This window comes from Bufo bufo, chromosome 3, assembly GCF_905171765.1.
Source record: "Bufo bufo chromosome 3, aBufBuf1.1, whole genome shotgun sequence".
Taxonomy (NCBI): Eukaryota; Metazoa; Chordata; class Amphibia; order Anura; family Bufonidae; genus Bufo; species Bufo bufo.
This window is the reverse complement of record NC_053391.1, coordinates 28,226,256-28,240,581: the sequence shown is the minus strand read 5'-3', so window position 1 is coordinate 28,240,581 and position 14,326 is coordinate 28,226,256. Positions and strand designations below refer to the sequence as shown.

At 43.2% G+C, this 14,326-nt stretch overlaps 2 protein-coding genes across 3 annotated transcripts in view; both read left to right on the top strand.

Annotated features, from left to right (window-relative positions):
* The window catches only part of LOC120994418 (zinc finger protein 182-like), a 668,524-nt gene that overhangs the window by 54,947 nt on the left and 599,251 nt on the right, over window positions 1–14,326 (top strand). The window lies entirely within an intron of this gene.
* LOC120994419 (E3 SUMO-protein ligase ZBED1-like) overlaps window positions 1–14,326 on the top strand; it is a 94,578-nt gene that overhangs the window by 29,121 nt on the left and 51,131 nt on the right. The window contains exons 1-2 of one of the 2 annotated variants that reach the window (XM_040422967.1): window positions 8,718–9,175; window positions 9,792–9,938. The exons of the other annotated variant lie outside the window; for it this stretch is intronic. Coding sequence (XP_040278901.1) covers window positions 9,831–9,938 — 108 coding nt within the window. The 5' untranslated portion in view covers window positions 8,718–9,175; window positions 9,792–9,830. Of the gene's footprint in view, window positions 1–8,717; window positions 9,176–9,791; window positions 9,939–14,326 lie in introns of those variants that run through there. 2 annotated transcript variants of the gene reach the window in all.

Below are 14,326 nucleotides of genomic sequence, written 5' to 3'. Positions count from 1 at the left end.
ATGAGCAGACAGCAGCGGCAGCCCCACCGGAGTGGGAGCACTCTGTGCACGCTTGTCTCAGCCCTCACACCCAGGGCATGGCAGGGCCGCCAGCCGGGACAGCCCTGTCCGGCGTGTGGGAGGCGGGCAGCGGGTGGGCAGCCCGGCCGCGGCAGGGGACGGAGGCAGGGATAGAGCTCCCCTCTGTGCGCCCCCCCCCCCAGACGGCCAGCGGCAGCCGAGAGCTGACTCCAGAGCCGGCCGCGCATGCGCCCTACCTCTCGCGAGAGGACGGACGCCACCGAGCGGCGGAGAGGGGAGCCTGCGGCGGCCGAAGGTGATGAGGGGGAGCGGGCCGGCCACGGCCCCGAAGGCGGACAGACCGGAGCCCACGGCGGGAGACGTGCGGCGATACTTACCTGGGGCGCGTGCTTACCGGAAGTGACGTGAGTCACAGGAAGTGCGAGTCGGCGGGCGCGGTGATGGTGAGCTGTACGAGGGGGTTTAAGAAGGGGGACCTGGCCCCTCCCACAATTACAGGCTGCATGCAGCCTTAACTATTTGTGGTTTTTGAGATAAGGTGGTTCACATGCTTGTTTGGGTTTAGATTTTGTAATTAGTAGTCCATATTACAGCTCCACATGGTATGTTACCCAGCTTTCCCAGGACCCTGAAAGGTGAACTTTGAAGTGAAAAATGTGGTTTCATTTAGGTAGATTTTGTATTTAGCAGTCTCTTTTACAGACCCCTATGCCATGTTACTCAGATTTCCCCGGACTCTGAAATAGAGTGTTGTCATCTATCTTTCCCAGCACCCCAGCAAAGGTTGTTTTTTATCATGGTTTTATCACTAAATAACTAGGCAAATTCCGGAAAAGCTAGGTGACAACTGTAACCGAGGTTGCACTTGGTACATGCATTCTGTACATACAGTAGTATGGACACAATGCTCTCCTATTTAGTATATAAAATCAGTGTCGGACTGGGGTTCCTTGGGCCCACCAGAAGAAATAAAGGCCCAACCCTCATACCATTAATAATGTCTAATAGGTTTTAATTCAAGGTGGCAATTTATTGTCGCCAAAAGCAGCCCCAAAAGTTTTTTTTTTCCTCTGGACCTTTGGGTCCCACGATGGTATCAGAGCATGGGTCCACCGGAGGATCCTTTGGTACTCTGGTGAGCCACGCCATTGCTGTATAGAGTATAAATGCCTATAGCGTCATGCCCAGTTTGATCTCCAGTATACAATTCCCCAAAGCTCCTGAAAAACACTAGCACCGGCCCTAGGAAGCAACTGCTTGGGGAAAAGTCACTGTGACAGATTATATAGCCAGTAGAGATGAGCAAAGTTTTGAAAAATTTGATTTGGCTGCTTCACGGAACTTCAACAAGAAATTTGATTTGTTACGAATTACTTAGTCACAAATCGCTTTACATTGTATGGATTCGGCACAATGACGGGGAACAGCGATCGAGCTGCCCCCATCATTTAACACCACAGATGCCGGACTGATCACATAGTCTGTGACTCGCGTTCAGTCTTTCAGGAGTTAATCAGGGCCAGGGCTAAAGTTTTTTTATACTCCCCTCATACACTTCTGTCTTGATTGAAGAAAACACGTCAAAGGACCTTCAGCGAGTGTGATGACATCATAACGAACACCACAGGTCCTTTGGTGGGTTTTCTTCAATCAAGATAGGAGCGGGCGGCCTCTCTGTAAGCAAGTGGATGCAGTGAATATAATATTTTTTTTTTAAAGCCATCATTTTAGGAAAAAGTGATTCGTTCCCACGAAGCGTGTGGAAATTTGGCTTCAAATTTCAAAATTTGGATCAAAGTCCACTTTGGATACTTTGATTCGCTCAACACTTATAGTCAGAGCCACTACCACTCTCATCCTCTGCTTCAGCTCCTCAATGGCACATTGCACTGGTACTGTTGGCACTACGGCTGGTGTGTGACTGTGTTCAGTACTACTAGTATTATTAATACTACGGCTGATCCAAATCAAAAATTTGGATCAAAGTCCACTTTGGATACTTTGATTCGCTCAACACTTATAGTCAGAGCCACTACCACTCTTATCCTCTGCTTCAGCTCCTCAATGGCGCATTGCACTGGTACTGTTGGCACTACGGCTGGTGTGTGACTGTGTTCAGTACTACTAGTATTATTAATACTACGGCTGCTATTACTGTGTTCTACTACTTGTACATACTGTCGCTGGATTTTTTAATACTATAGGTAACTAAGAGATTTCTTCAAATTAAATAGCCACGCTCACTTTGTAGACAAAGTATGAAGCCTAAACCCAGCCCATTCCTCCTAAACTTCCTGGTTCACGTGCACTAGCATCAGAGGGGAGACTGGGAGGGGGAGAAGTCAGGACTGCAGCCTGAGAGAAGTGTACACTACTCTTAGACTGCCAAGTTTAACTGTTACTGCCTATACACAACCATTTGGCATTTGCAGTACACAAGAAAAATAATACTTTGACCCTTTAAGTGCTTTTGGCAATAAATCACAAATTAACTCTTTAGTTGTGCTTCACCACAATTAGAGATGAGCAAATTTTATGTTATGAAATCCGTTCATGCTTCGTTTTGGTGGTAAAAGCATAATTGCTTTATGGATTCTGTTACCACGGACCATAACGCAATTCCATGATGGAATGCATAACGGAATGCCTTTAGAGGCATTCTGTTATTCATTCAGTCATAACAAAAGTATATGGCCTGCATAACGGATCCGTCCCGTTTTCGTTATGCAGGAGAGGACTTCCCTGCATAACGGAAACGGAACAGCCCAAAGACTTCTATTATGACGGAATGAATAACAGAATGCCTCTAAAGGCATTCTGTTATGCATTCCATCATAGAATTGCGTTATGGTCCGATGTAACGGAATCCATAACGCAATTATGCTTTTACCACCAAACGAAGCGTGAACGAATTTCAAAATATGAACTTCGCTCATCTCTAACTAAAATATTTAACCTTTAGCAGACAAAACAGCAGCTATTAATCATAATGGTTTAATATGACTTTTCTTTTTCCAGGTGAAGACTGTATGAGAGGCTCCGACTCACATCTCCTTTTATCTCTTGCTCATACCATAGAAGAGAATCAATCACGGATTAGCAAAAATAGAACTGTACAGAGACAGGGTAAAATGTTAGCATATTCTGAATATGGAAAGAATTTTAAAAAGAAACAGAATCTTTCCAAGCATGAGAGAATTCACAAACCTGAAATGCCATTTTCATGTTCAGAATGTGGGGAATGCTTTAGCCACAAATGTTGTTTTGTGGGACATCTGAAAACTCACACAGGGGGGAAGCCGTATTCATGTCCAGAATGTGCGAAATGTTTTAACTGTAAATCACATCTAGTGGTACATCTAAGAATTCACACAGGGGAGAAGCCATATTCATGTTCAGAATGTGGGAAACGTTTTTGCCAGAGTTCGACACTTATGCAACATCAGAAAACTCACACGGGAGAGAAGCCCTTTTCATGTTCAGAATGTTGGAAATGTTTTCGTCACAAATCAGGTCTTTTGAGACATCTAAAAATTCACACAGGTGAGAAGCCATATTTATGTACAGTATGCGGGAAATGTTTTCGCCAGAAATCGGTTCTTGTGACACATCAGAAAACTCACTCAGGTGAGAAATCATTATAATGTTCAGACTACATGGAATGTTTTAGGTGTGGATCTCTAGTGTAGGACCTCTACATGAAGATGCCTTGTGATCTACAGTGGGGCTTGAAAGTTTGGGAAACCTTCAGAATTTTGCATATTTCTTCTGAAATTAAAGATAAATCAAACAAATTAGTCAAAAATGCTAGACTTAGTCATTTCTTTCTTATTTGAAGAAAATTATCCAATAACACATGTTTGTGAGTGTCAAAAGTATGTAAAACTATGCTTTCAGTAGCTGGTGCGACCCCTCCCACCCCTTTTGCAGCAATAACTGCAACTAAACGTGTCCGGTAATTGTTGATTAGTCCTGCACGTCGGCTTGGAGGAATTCTTGCCCATTTCTCCATACAACTCAATTATGTTGGTGGTTTTCCAGGTCGCTTCAGGTACATCTACAATTATTCTATTGAATTAAAGTAAGTACTTTGACTTGGCTGTTCCAAAACCTTAACTTTATTCTTCTTTAACTATTATTTGGTAGAGTCACTGGTGTGCTTAGGGTCGTTGTCTTCCTTTTATCTCTTGAGATACAGCTTATGGACAGATGTCCTGACATTTTCTTTTAGAATTTGCTAGCACCGTATATGTATAATTCAGAATTCATTGTTCTATCAATGAAGGCAAAGCACTCCTGGCCCAAATGTAGCAAAACAGCCCAAAACCACGACACTACCACCACCATGTTTTACAGATGGGATAAAAAAATTTATGCTACAATGCAGTGTTTTTCTTTTTCCAAGCATAACTCTTCTCATTTAAACCAAAAAGTTCTATTTTAGTCTCATCCATCCACAAAACATTGTTCCAACCATTTGTAACCTACTGGCTTGTTCAGGTGACCTTTAGCAAACTGCAGATGGGCAGCAATTTTCTTTTGAAAGAGCAGCAACTTTCTCCTTGTAATCCTGCCATTCACACACACTATTGATATTCTCCTCATGGTGGAATAATGAACATGAACTAACTTACCTAATGGTAGAAAAATGTTTAGTTGCTTAGAAGTTACCCTGGGTTCCTTTGTGACCTCACAGACTATTACACACCTTGCTCTTGGCATGATCTTTGTTGGTCAACAACTAATGGGGAGGATAATAATGGTCTTGAATTTCCTCCATTTGTATGCAGTCTGACTGATTGTTGATTGGTGGGGTCCAAACTCTTTAGAGATGGTTTTGTAACCTTTTCTAGCCAGAGCATCAACAACTCTTCTTTTGAGGTCTGCAGAAATTAAACAGATCACCCACTCACACCTGATTATCATCCCATTGATTAAAAACACCTGACTCTAATTTCACCTTCAAATTATCTGCTAATCGTAAAGGTTCACATACTTTTGCCACTCACAGACATGTGATATTAAATTCCAATAAATAAATGACCAGGTCTAATTTTTTACTCATTTGTTTGAATTGGTTATTTTTATCCACTTTTAGGAATTGAGTGAAAATATGATGCAGTTTTAGGTTGAATATAGAAATTTAGAAAAATGTATAAATGTATAAATTCCAAAATACTTACAAACTTTCAAGCAACTGTATAACTTAAAGGTTTGGTCCAGGATTAGGTCCACCATGCCTGTCCACAGGTTACATGTTGTAATGCAGTTCTGCTGTGTTAATTTTATTTTATTAGAGTTAATTTGTCATAACAGACACAAACCATGGACAGGCGTGGCACCATTTCTGAAACAAATTAGTAGATGTGGAACCACTTTGTCAACCAACAGATTTGGCTTTGGGCTATTCCTATGGGTGCACCCCTATACAGGGATCTGGACATGCAGGGGAACCACCAGGCCGCTATCTCCCAGAATAGTCTCTCTGTGATTGACTGCTTACCCGCGGGAGTCAGAGACACTGGTGTGCAGTACCAAAGGGTCACGCAAAACCATTTCTCAGGGGTAGGCTGATTTCAAGCAGAGTACACGCTTAGCAATAAACAGTCTGAGGTCATGGCAGGCAGCGAAGGGTCAGTACAAAGGTCAGGTCAGGCAGAGAAGTCCAGTAACCAGGCAGGGATTGGTACACAAACAGACAGCAGAAACTTAGCTTTTACAGAAACTTAGCAAGCTATGGAACCTATTGCTCAGATACCTGCCCACAGTGGAGAGTGCTTTAAATACACTAAGGTTGCCAGCCAATAACTGATGAAGATTAGGATGCAGGCGTGCTGGCCACCTCTTGTTTAATATTGATGACCTATCCTCGTTATAGCACTGCCTTCTCTTCTCAGTTTCCCTCAGCCTATTCATTTCTATGGGAAGGCTCTTTAGTATTCACTTGAACAGGAAGAGCCATCCCATAGAAGTGAATAGGATGGCTGAAGTGTAATTACACCTGCTCGCCACAGTTTTGTTTTTGGCGAGCAGGTAAACAACATATGAGCGCTGACTTCGGCAGGTGTGCCAGGAATCGTCCCCTTGCCGTTCTGATGGATAGGTCATCTTATTAACCACCTCAGCCCCCCTAGCGTTAAACACCTGCCCAGGCCACTTTTTACACTTCTGCACTACACTACTTTCACCGTTTATTTCTCGGTCATGCAACTTACCACCCAAATGAATTTTACCTCCTTTTCTTCTCACTAATAGAGCTTTCATTTGGTGGTATTTCATTGCTGCTGACATTTTTACTTTTTTTGTTATTATTTGAAATGTAACGATTTTTTTGCAAAAATTTTCACTTTCAGTTGTAAATTTTTTAAAAAAAACAACATCCATATATACATTTTTCTCTAAATTTATTGTTCTACATGTCTTTGATAAAAAAAAATGTTTGGGTAAAAAAAAAATGGTTTGGGTAAAAGTTATAGCGTTTACAAACTACAAAAATGTGAATATCCGCTTTTTGAAGCAGCTCTGACTTTCTGAGCACCTGTCATGTTTCCTGAGGTTCTACAATGGCCAGACATTACAAACACCCCACAAATGACCCCATTTCGGAAAGTAGACACCCTAAGGTATTCGCTGATGGGCATAGTGAGTTCATAGAACTTTTTATTTTTTGTCACAAGTTAGCGGAAAATGCTGATTTTTTTTAATTTTTTTTTTACAAAGTCTCATATTCCACTAACTTGTGACAAAAAATAAAAACTTCCATGAACTCACTATGCCCATCACGAAATACCTTGGGGTGTCTTATTTCCAAAATGGGGTCACTTGTGGGGTAGTTATACTGCCCTGGCATTTTAGGGGCCCAAATGCGTGCGATGTAGTTTGAAATCAAAATCAGTAAAAAATGGCCGGTGAAATCCGAAAGGTGCTCTTTGGAATGTGGGCCCCTTTGCCTACCTAGGCTGCAAAAAAGTGTCACACATCTGGTATCGCCGTACTCAGGAGAAGTTGGGGAATGTGTTTTGGGGTGTCATTTTACATATACCCATGCTGGGTGAGATAAATATCTTGGCAAAAGACAACTTTTCCCTTTTTTTTTTATACAAAGTTTGCATTTGACCGAGATATTTCTCTCACCCAGCATGGGTATATGTAAAATGACACCCCAAAACACATTCCCCAACTTCTCCTGAGTACGGCGATACCAGATGTGCGACACTTTTTTGCAGCCTAGATGCGCAAAGGGGCCCACATTCCTTTTATGAGGGCATTTTTAGACATTTGGACCCCAGACTTCTTCTTACGCTTTAGGGCCCCTAAAATGCCAGGGCAGTATAAATACCCCACATGTGACCCCATTTTGGAAAGAAGACACCCCAAGGTATTCAATGAGGGGCATGGCGAGTTCATAGAAATTTTTTTTTTTTGGCACAAGTTAGCGGAAATTGATATTTTTTTGTATTTTCTCACAAATTCTCCCTTTCCGCTAACTTGGGACAAAAATTTCAATCTTTCATGGACTCAATATGCCCCTCACGGAATACCTTGGGGTGTCTTCTTTCCGAAATGGGGTCACATGTGGGGTATTTATACTGCCCTGGCATTTTAGGGGCCCTAAAGCGTGAGAAAAAGTCTGGAATATAAATGTCTAAAAAATTTTATGCATTTGGATTCCGTGAGGGGTATGGTGAGTTCATGTGAGATTTTATTTTTTGACACAAGTTAGTGGAATATGAGACTTTGTAAGAAATAAAAATAAAAAATAAATTCGCTAACTTATGACAAAAAATAAAAAATTCTAGGAACTCGCCATGCCCCTCATGGAATACCTTGGGGTGTCTTCTTTCCAAAATGGGGTCAAATAGGGGTCAAATCCTGTCATTGATCACCCCCCTGTAAGGCTCCATTCAGACGTCCGTATGTTTTTTACGGATCCACGGATACATGGATCGGATCCGCAAAACACATACGGACGTCTGAATGGAGCCTTACAAGGGGGTGATCAATGACAGAGGGGTGATCAATGACAGGGGGGTGATCAGGGAGTTTATATGGGGTGATCAGGGGGTGATCAGGGGTTAATAAGGGGTTAATAAGTGACAGGGGGGGTGTAGTGTAGTGGTGTTTGGTGCTACTTATTACAGAGCTGCCTGTGTCCTCTGGTGGTCGATCCAAGCAAAAGGGACCACCAGAGGACAAGGTAGCAGGAATATTAGACGCTGTTATTAAAACAGCGTCTAATATACCTGTTAGGGGTTTAGGGGTTAAAAAAAATCGCATCTCCAGCCTGCCAGCGAACGAGGAGGAGGAATGAATCGACCGCCTCCAGGACGCATCCGTGCGTTAGGCGGTCGGGAGGTGGTTAAATACCACCATAAAGGAGTCTTCATCTTTTTTAGTTGAATCAAGAAATTATTCTTTACTTTTTTGTTTACATTGCATTACATTAGGCGTTCTGTCTCTGTGGAACACAGACTTCTTGTAAATGGAACACATGGCACTTCCTGTCTATGCAACACAGACTTCCTGTAAATGGAACACATGGCGCTTCCTTTCTGAGGAACACAGACTTCCTGTTAATGGAACACATGGCACTTCCTGTCTGTGGAACACATGGCACTTCCTGTCTGTGAAACACATGGCGCTTCCTGTCTGTGGAACACATGGCGCTTCCTGTCTGTGGAACTCCAGGAATTTTTTGTCTGTGGAACACAAACTTCCTCCATGTAGATCACAATGCAATTCCTGTGGTCAGCTGGTTGAGTAGGAGCCAATTTTAGACCAAGACTGCGCTCCCATTAGGTAGTTACTCCAGGATGTTCCTAGTTGCTGTTTAATAATTTCATTTGGAAGGTAAAATTAACATTGTAAGTACACATGTACAATGTTAACATGATGTCACTTCCTGTTTCCTGTCATCCGGCATGGATTGTATTAAGTTTATACTGTTTGTATGTTCCCTATTATGTCTACTGAAGTAAGGCATTCTTACCCCCATTCCCAAAGAACATATTACAAGGACTCTTATTATAAACCTATACATTCAGTAATTAGGCCTTGGAGGAGCTCTAGTACATTCGGAGGACTGGTGGTGAAACACTGAGGACCTATCGGTGGGAGAATTATCTCCAATATGGACATTTGATCCAGGAAGGTGGTAAGTTGATGTGATGTCTACAACCCTCTAAAGTAGAGTAAGTCATATCTTACAATGATTTCATACCCCTACCTCCTGACGCCTTGGCTTCTTTCTGTCTCTGAGCCCTGGATTATTTGCTTTTCATATTCATACACATCAATAGCGGCTTCACCTCCACTGAATGCTATCATTAGTCCTTTATCGTTCCTAATTAAGGAGACACTTTTCCATACTTGTCAGCTCTCAGTGAGGTTTACTGAAAAGGGGGAGACCTCCAAAAGAGTAATCAAATCTCCTGGGTGCTGGGAAAACATCACGGCAGGTGCCAAAGAGCTGCCCTATCTGTGTGTGGCACCAGAACTAATGTCATCAGATGCAGTCCCGGTGCCCATACATATACTGATGGAGTGGAGCCTGCAGGAAAAGGGGATATGACTGATGGGTCTCATTAGTAAAGGGGGTATACTATAAAATGGGTCTTGCAGCAGGATGAATAATTTCTGGCAGCGTGCTCTGTGTGCTGCTACCTCTCCCCTCCCACATTAGTGGCTTCAAAAAGTTGGCAATTATGCATATTCTTCATGTAAGATGATCTAAAAATGTGAGCTTGAAGTAAATCCTTCTTGTTCCTTAGATACTGGACTCCAACATTTCAAGTGTTCTTGGAAACACAATGCTGCTTTCCATCAGTGATCCACCAAGGATGGTCGAGGGCAGAAACCTCATGGCTGCGAGGATATTAGACCTCACCCTAGAGATCATCTACTTGATAACAGGAGAGGTGAGAGTCTCACATGACATCACTCTTATCTCTATTAATAATACAGGTAAATGACTGGAAAGGTGAAGGACTCTTATAATACATGCAGCGATCGGTGTCTCCCCATACACAGGATTACACAGTAGTGAAGAAGTCGTCTGGTGAGTGTGTGACACCCCATGTGTTGGGAGAATGGTGCAGGACCCCGAGAGCCATCACCGAGCCTCCACCTCATTCACTGATACATGAGCAGAAAATCCTAGAACTTACCACCAGGATCACTGAGCTGCTGACCGGAGAGGTGAGCGCTGCTGGGAATGCTGGGACATTATACAATAATGCCAAGGAGATGTCTGGAGGATGACTGTATGATTGTGTGTGTCAGGTTCCTATAAGGTGTCAGGATGTCACTGTCTATTTCTCCATGGAGGAGTGGGAGTATTTAGAAGATCACAAGGATCTATACAAAGATGTCCTGATGAAAGATCACCAGCCCCTCACATCACCAGGTACGTAAGAGGAGACCTTCCTTCATTATAGAGGAAACCAGGTTTGAGGATCACCTAGATTCAGCCATCATCTGATCATCACATATAGACAATGTATTCAGTCACTGGGTTTATCTCCTATAGATGAGTCCAGTAAGAGAAATCCACCAGAGAGATGTCCAAGTCCTCTATATTCACAGGACTGTCCTGAGGAAAAGCAAAATGTTCCACTGGATCATCAGGTGAGATTTCTGCAAGTCCTCTTTAGACTGATGTAATGACACTTTCCAGTAAACTTCTCCAGCAGTGGAGTAAATGCTCTATGGTTATGTTTTTGTTGACTGTGGTAGGTAGTGTTTTTTGGTTTCTTGCAGGATTTTATTAAACTTCTCCCTTATTGCACATGCACTTTTTAGTTATGGGGTTCTCCATGATTTTTTTTGATGGCCTATTCTCAGAATAGGCAATTAATATCAGATCGGCAAATTAAACTGAGCTTGTTACCACAATGCTGCTTCCATTAACTTGAAAATGAGGTGGTTAGAGTTGTGTAGTTCTGATGCCAGAGGAACTGCGTAACAGCATGACCGGTTTCTTTATTCATACAGGCGAATGGAACCCAATTTCTCATAATTGATGGGGGCCCCAACGGTCTGACTTCTGCCAATCAGACACTTATCCTCCATACAGGTGATTGGAGATGTGTTTGTAATGAGACAACCCCTTTAACCCCTTCAGGACCTCCGCCATATATTTAGTACAAGTCCAGTCTTTAAACATGGCGCCTGCTCGCACATGCAGTGGGCACCATAGCCGCCGGGAATCTGCTGTTTAAAAAGAGACCCGCGGCACATGTATGCGATCATCCATAAGGCAAATTCCATACATTTTCTCCTTCAGATGCCGTGGTCAAATGTTACCACAGCGTCTGAGAAGTCCGTAAGCCACGTGCATCTGCTCCTGTAACAGCGTTCCCTGGATGAGATTGGGGAACCTGTGACAGTACACCAATAGCCCCAAGCCTCAAGAAGGCTTTGGAGTCTATTAGAGGAATATACCAATACAGGCCACTAGGTGGCAGCACTGTATTGTTATATTTAAAATTAAGTGTTCAATGATGGCTATATACCCATCAATGAACACAATAAGCAATCTAATGATTGCCAGTTATTGTCACCCAGGGGGACTTAAAAAAAGTAAAAAACAAGTTTTTAAAAATATATAAACAAAAATATAAAAGCTCAAATCACCCCCTTTCCCTAAAATAAAAATACTTAACCAATAAAAAAAATAAACATCATGGGCATTGCCACATGCGAAAATGCCCATACAATTAAAATATAACAATATTAATGGTATATATAAAAATACAAACTGAAAAGAATGGCGTGGTATTAAACAAGCAGGACGTGCTCAAACCCACATGCAGTTGATTGCATATTGATTATCACATCCACATAATTGCTATCTTGTGTAGGATGTCTATTGTGGTACTTGTGGTTCGCTGCGGGCATCCTCCACTGTATGCATTTTTGCTGGGGATCGCCATTAGCAACGGGCCACAAGTGCAGGATCTGCTCCCCAATATATATGCACAACTGCATGTGGGTTTGAGCACTTCCTGCTTGTTTAATACCACGCCATTCTTTTCAGTTTGTATATATAGAGATTCCTGGAGGTGTATAAACTCCAATTTAAATGTGCTTGCTTTCCATCTACAGGCTACATTTAGGTGCACCTGTGAGGCCTGGGACATATCAGCCAGTCTTGAGTGGGACTCGCAGACTCCTCCCTCCTCCCATTGCTAGCATGGTTACATGCTGGAGGTAACTGGTGAGTTGTTTGTGAGTCGGCCTCATGCTCCTGTAATTTGCCCACTGGCTCCTGGTATAGCCCATATGGCCCAGGTAGGTGAGTGTTAGGTCCCCGAGCTACTTGAGAAACCTTGGCGCGGTGCTCGGGCTCAGACATGTCCTACACCGTAGGATATGTTGGCTAATCTCTCAATTTTAAAATCAGTTTGAGGGTTTAGTAAGAGTTAATGTAAAGTTATGGTCCGCTGCTAATGGCAATCCCCAGCAAACATGCATACAATGGAGGATGCCTGCAGCGGATCACAAGTACCACAATGGACATCCTACACAGAATAGCAAATGTGTGGATGTGATAAACAGTAAAAATAATATAACAGAAATAAAGACAGGTGCACTCTGCGGTCTTACTAACCCTGATACTGGTGTAAAATTGAGAGATTAGCCAACATATCCTGCTTGGAGGACATGTCTGAGCCCGAACACCGCGCCAAGGTTTCTCAAGTAGCTCGGGACCTAACGCTAAACCTACCTGGGCTGTATGGGCAATACCAGGAGCCAGTGGGCAGCTCTCTCCCTCCTCCCACTGTATGCATGGTCACATGCTGGAGGTTACTGGGAGATTGACTGTGAGTCGGACCTTACGCTCCTGTAATTTGCCCACTGGCTCCATGTTGCTGGAGGTACATTAGGCGGTCACTGGATAAAAATGTTACTGTAGGCCAGTACAGGCCCCAGAAATTAGGCATTCACCTGACAGAAAAGAACTAGTGATTATGTGTCTGGAGGTACATTAGGCGGTCACTGGATAAAAATGTTACTGTAGGCCACTGAATTAGAGGTACCAAACATTAGGCATTCACCGGTCAGGTACCCTTGCAGGTCGTCTAGCACGCAGACCACGCTGATGGTAAATGGTTTCGAATGGTCTGACGTGACACTTGGGTGCCTTTCACCTCCCTTAAATGTGCCTGGAATTGTGTGGCATTCATCATTTAGTTCAGCAGGGCATTGTTCACAATGTAGCGGTCATCAGTGTGGGATGTGGCCAAAGGACGTCCACTTCTCTGCCTTCCTGTGACTCTTCCAGTCTCTCTGTTACAACCTTCTGATTACACTCTGACACTTTAAGCTCAGTGACCACTTCCGTCTGAGAACATCCTGCTTGAAACCTCGCAATGGCGAGGTACTATTGATCAATTGCTAGGTTTCGTGTTGACCTCATGATGTCAAAATGTGAACAGCATGATGAGGAGGACTGTTTAAATACCAATTCTAATTGAAGCAGGAAATTTATTGGATGATTCATCGATCAAACACCTGTTTTGCAGTTAAGTTCCTTGTTAGAGAACAGCAAGTTGTGAAAAAAGTACTGAAACATTGAACAGTTGGACATGTGCATTCAAAAGTTTAGAGAAGGTCACATTAAGTTCACCTGTAAAGGTTAGGCCGAGTTCACACGAACGTGTGTGAACCGTGCTGCGGCCCGGAAATTGCGGGCCGCAATGAACGATCGCCGGCCGTAGGTCAGCCGCATCGGATCGCAGACCCATTCACTTTAATGGGTCCGCCACCCGCCCATTCCGCAAAAAGATAGGACATGTTCTATCTTTTTGCGGAACGGAAGTACGGGACGCAACCCCACGGAAGCACTCCGTAGTGCTTCCGAGGGGTCCCGTTCCGTGCGGCCGTGCCGCAATTCCGGATTTGCGGATCCATTGAAGTGAATGGGTCCGCATCCGTGATGTGGAATGCACACGGAACTGTGGCCGTGTATTGCGGGCCGCAATACGGCCACGGATCACACACGTTCGTGTGAACTAGGCCTTAGAGTGCATTTGAGGTTCATCCTGAAATTCCACCCACAAGTCAAATATTGCTAACTCTTTGTGCGTAGTGTGTGTCTTTACATTAATTACTAAAGCTATTTTTACATCAAAGAGTGTGAAAGGGGAGAAAGAGAGAAAAAAAAAAAGACAAAACAAAAAAGATTAGCCGTATGAGATCTAGTAGGAAAGTGTTTTCATGCTAATTGGAGCACTTTCAATTTGGACCCAAAAAAAAAACAATCATCTCTAGTGCAGCTCATCTAGAATATGAAATACAGTTT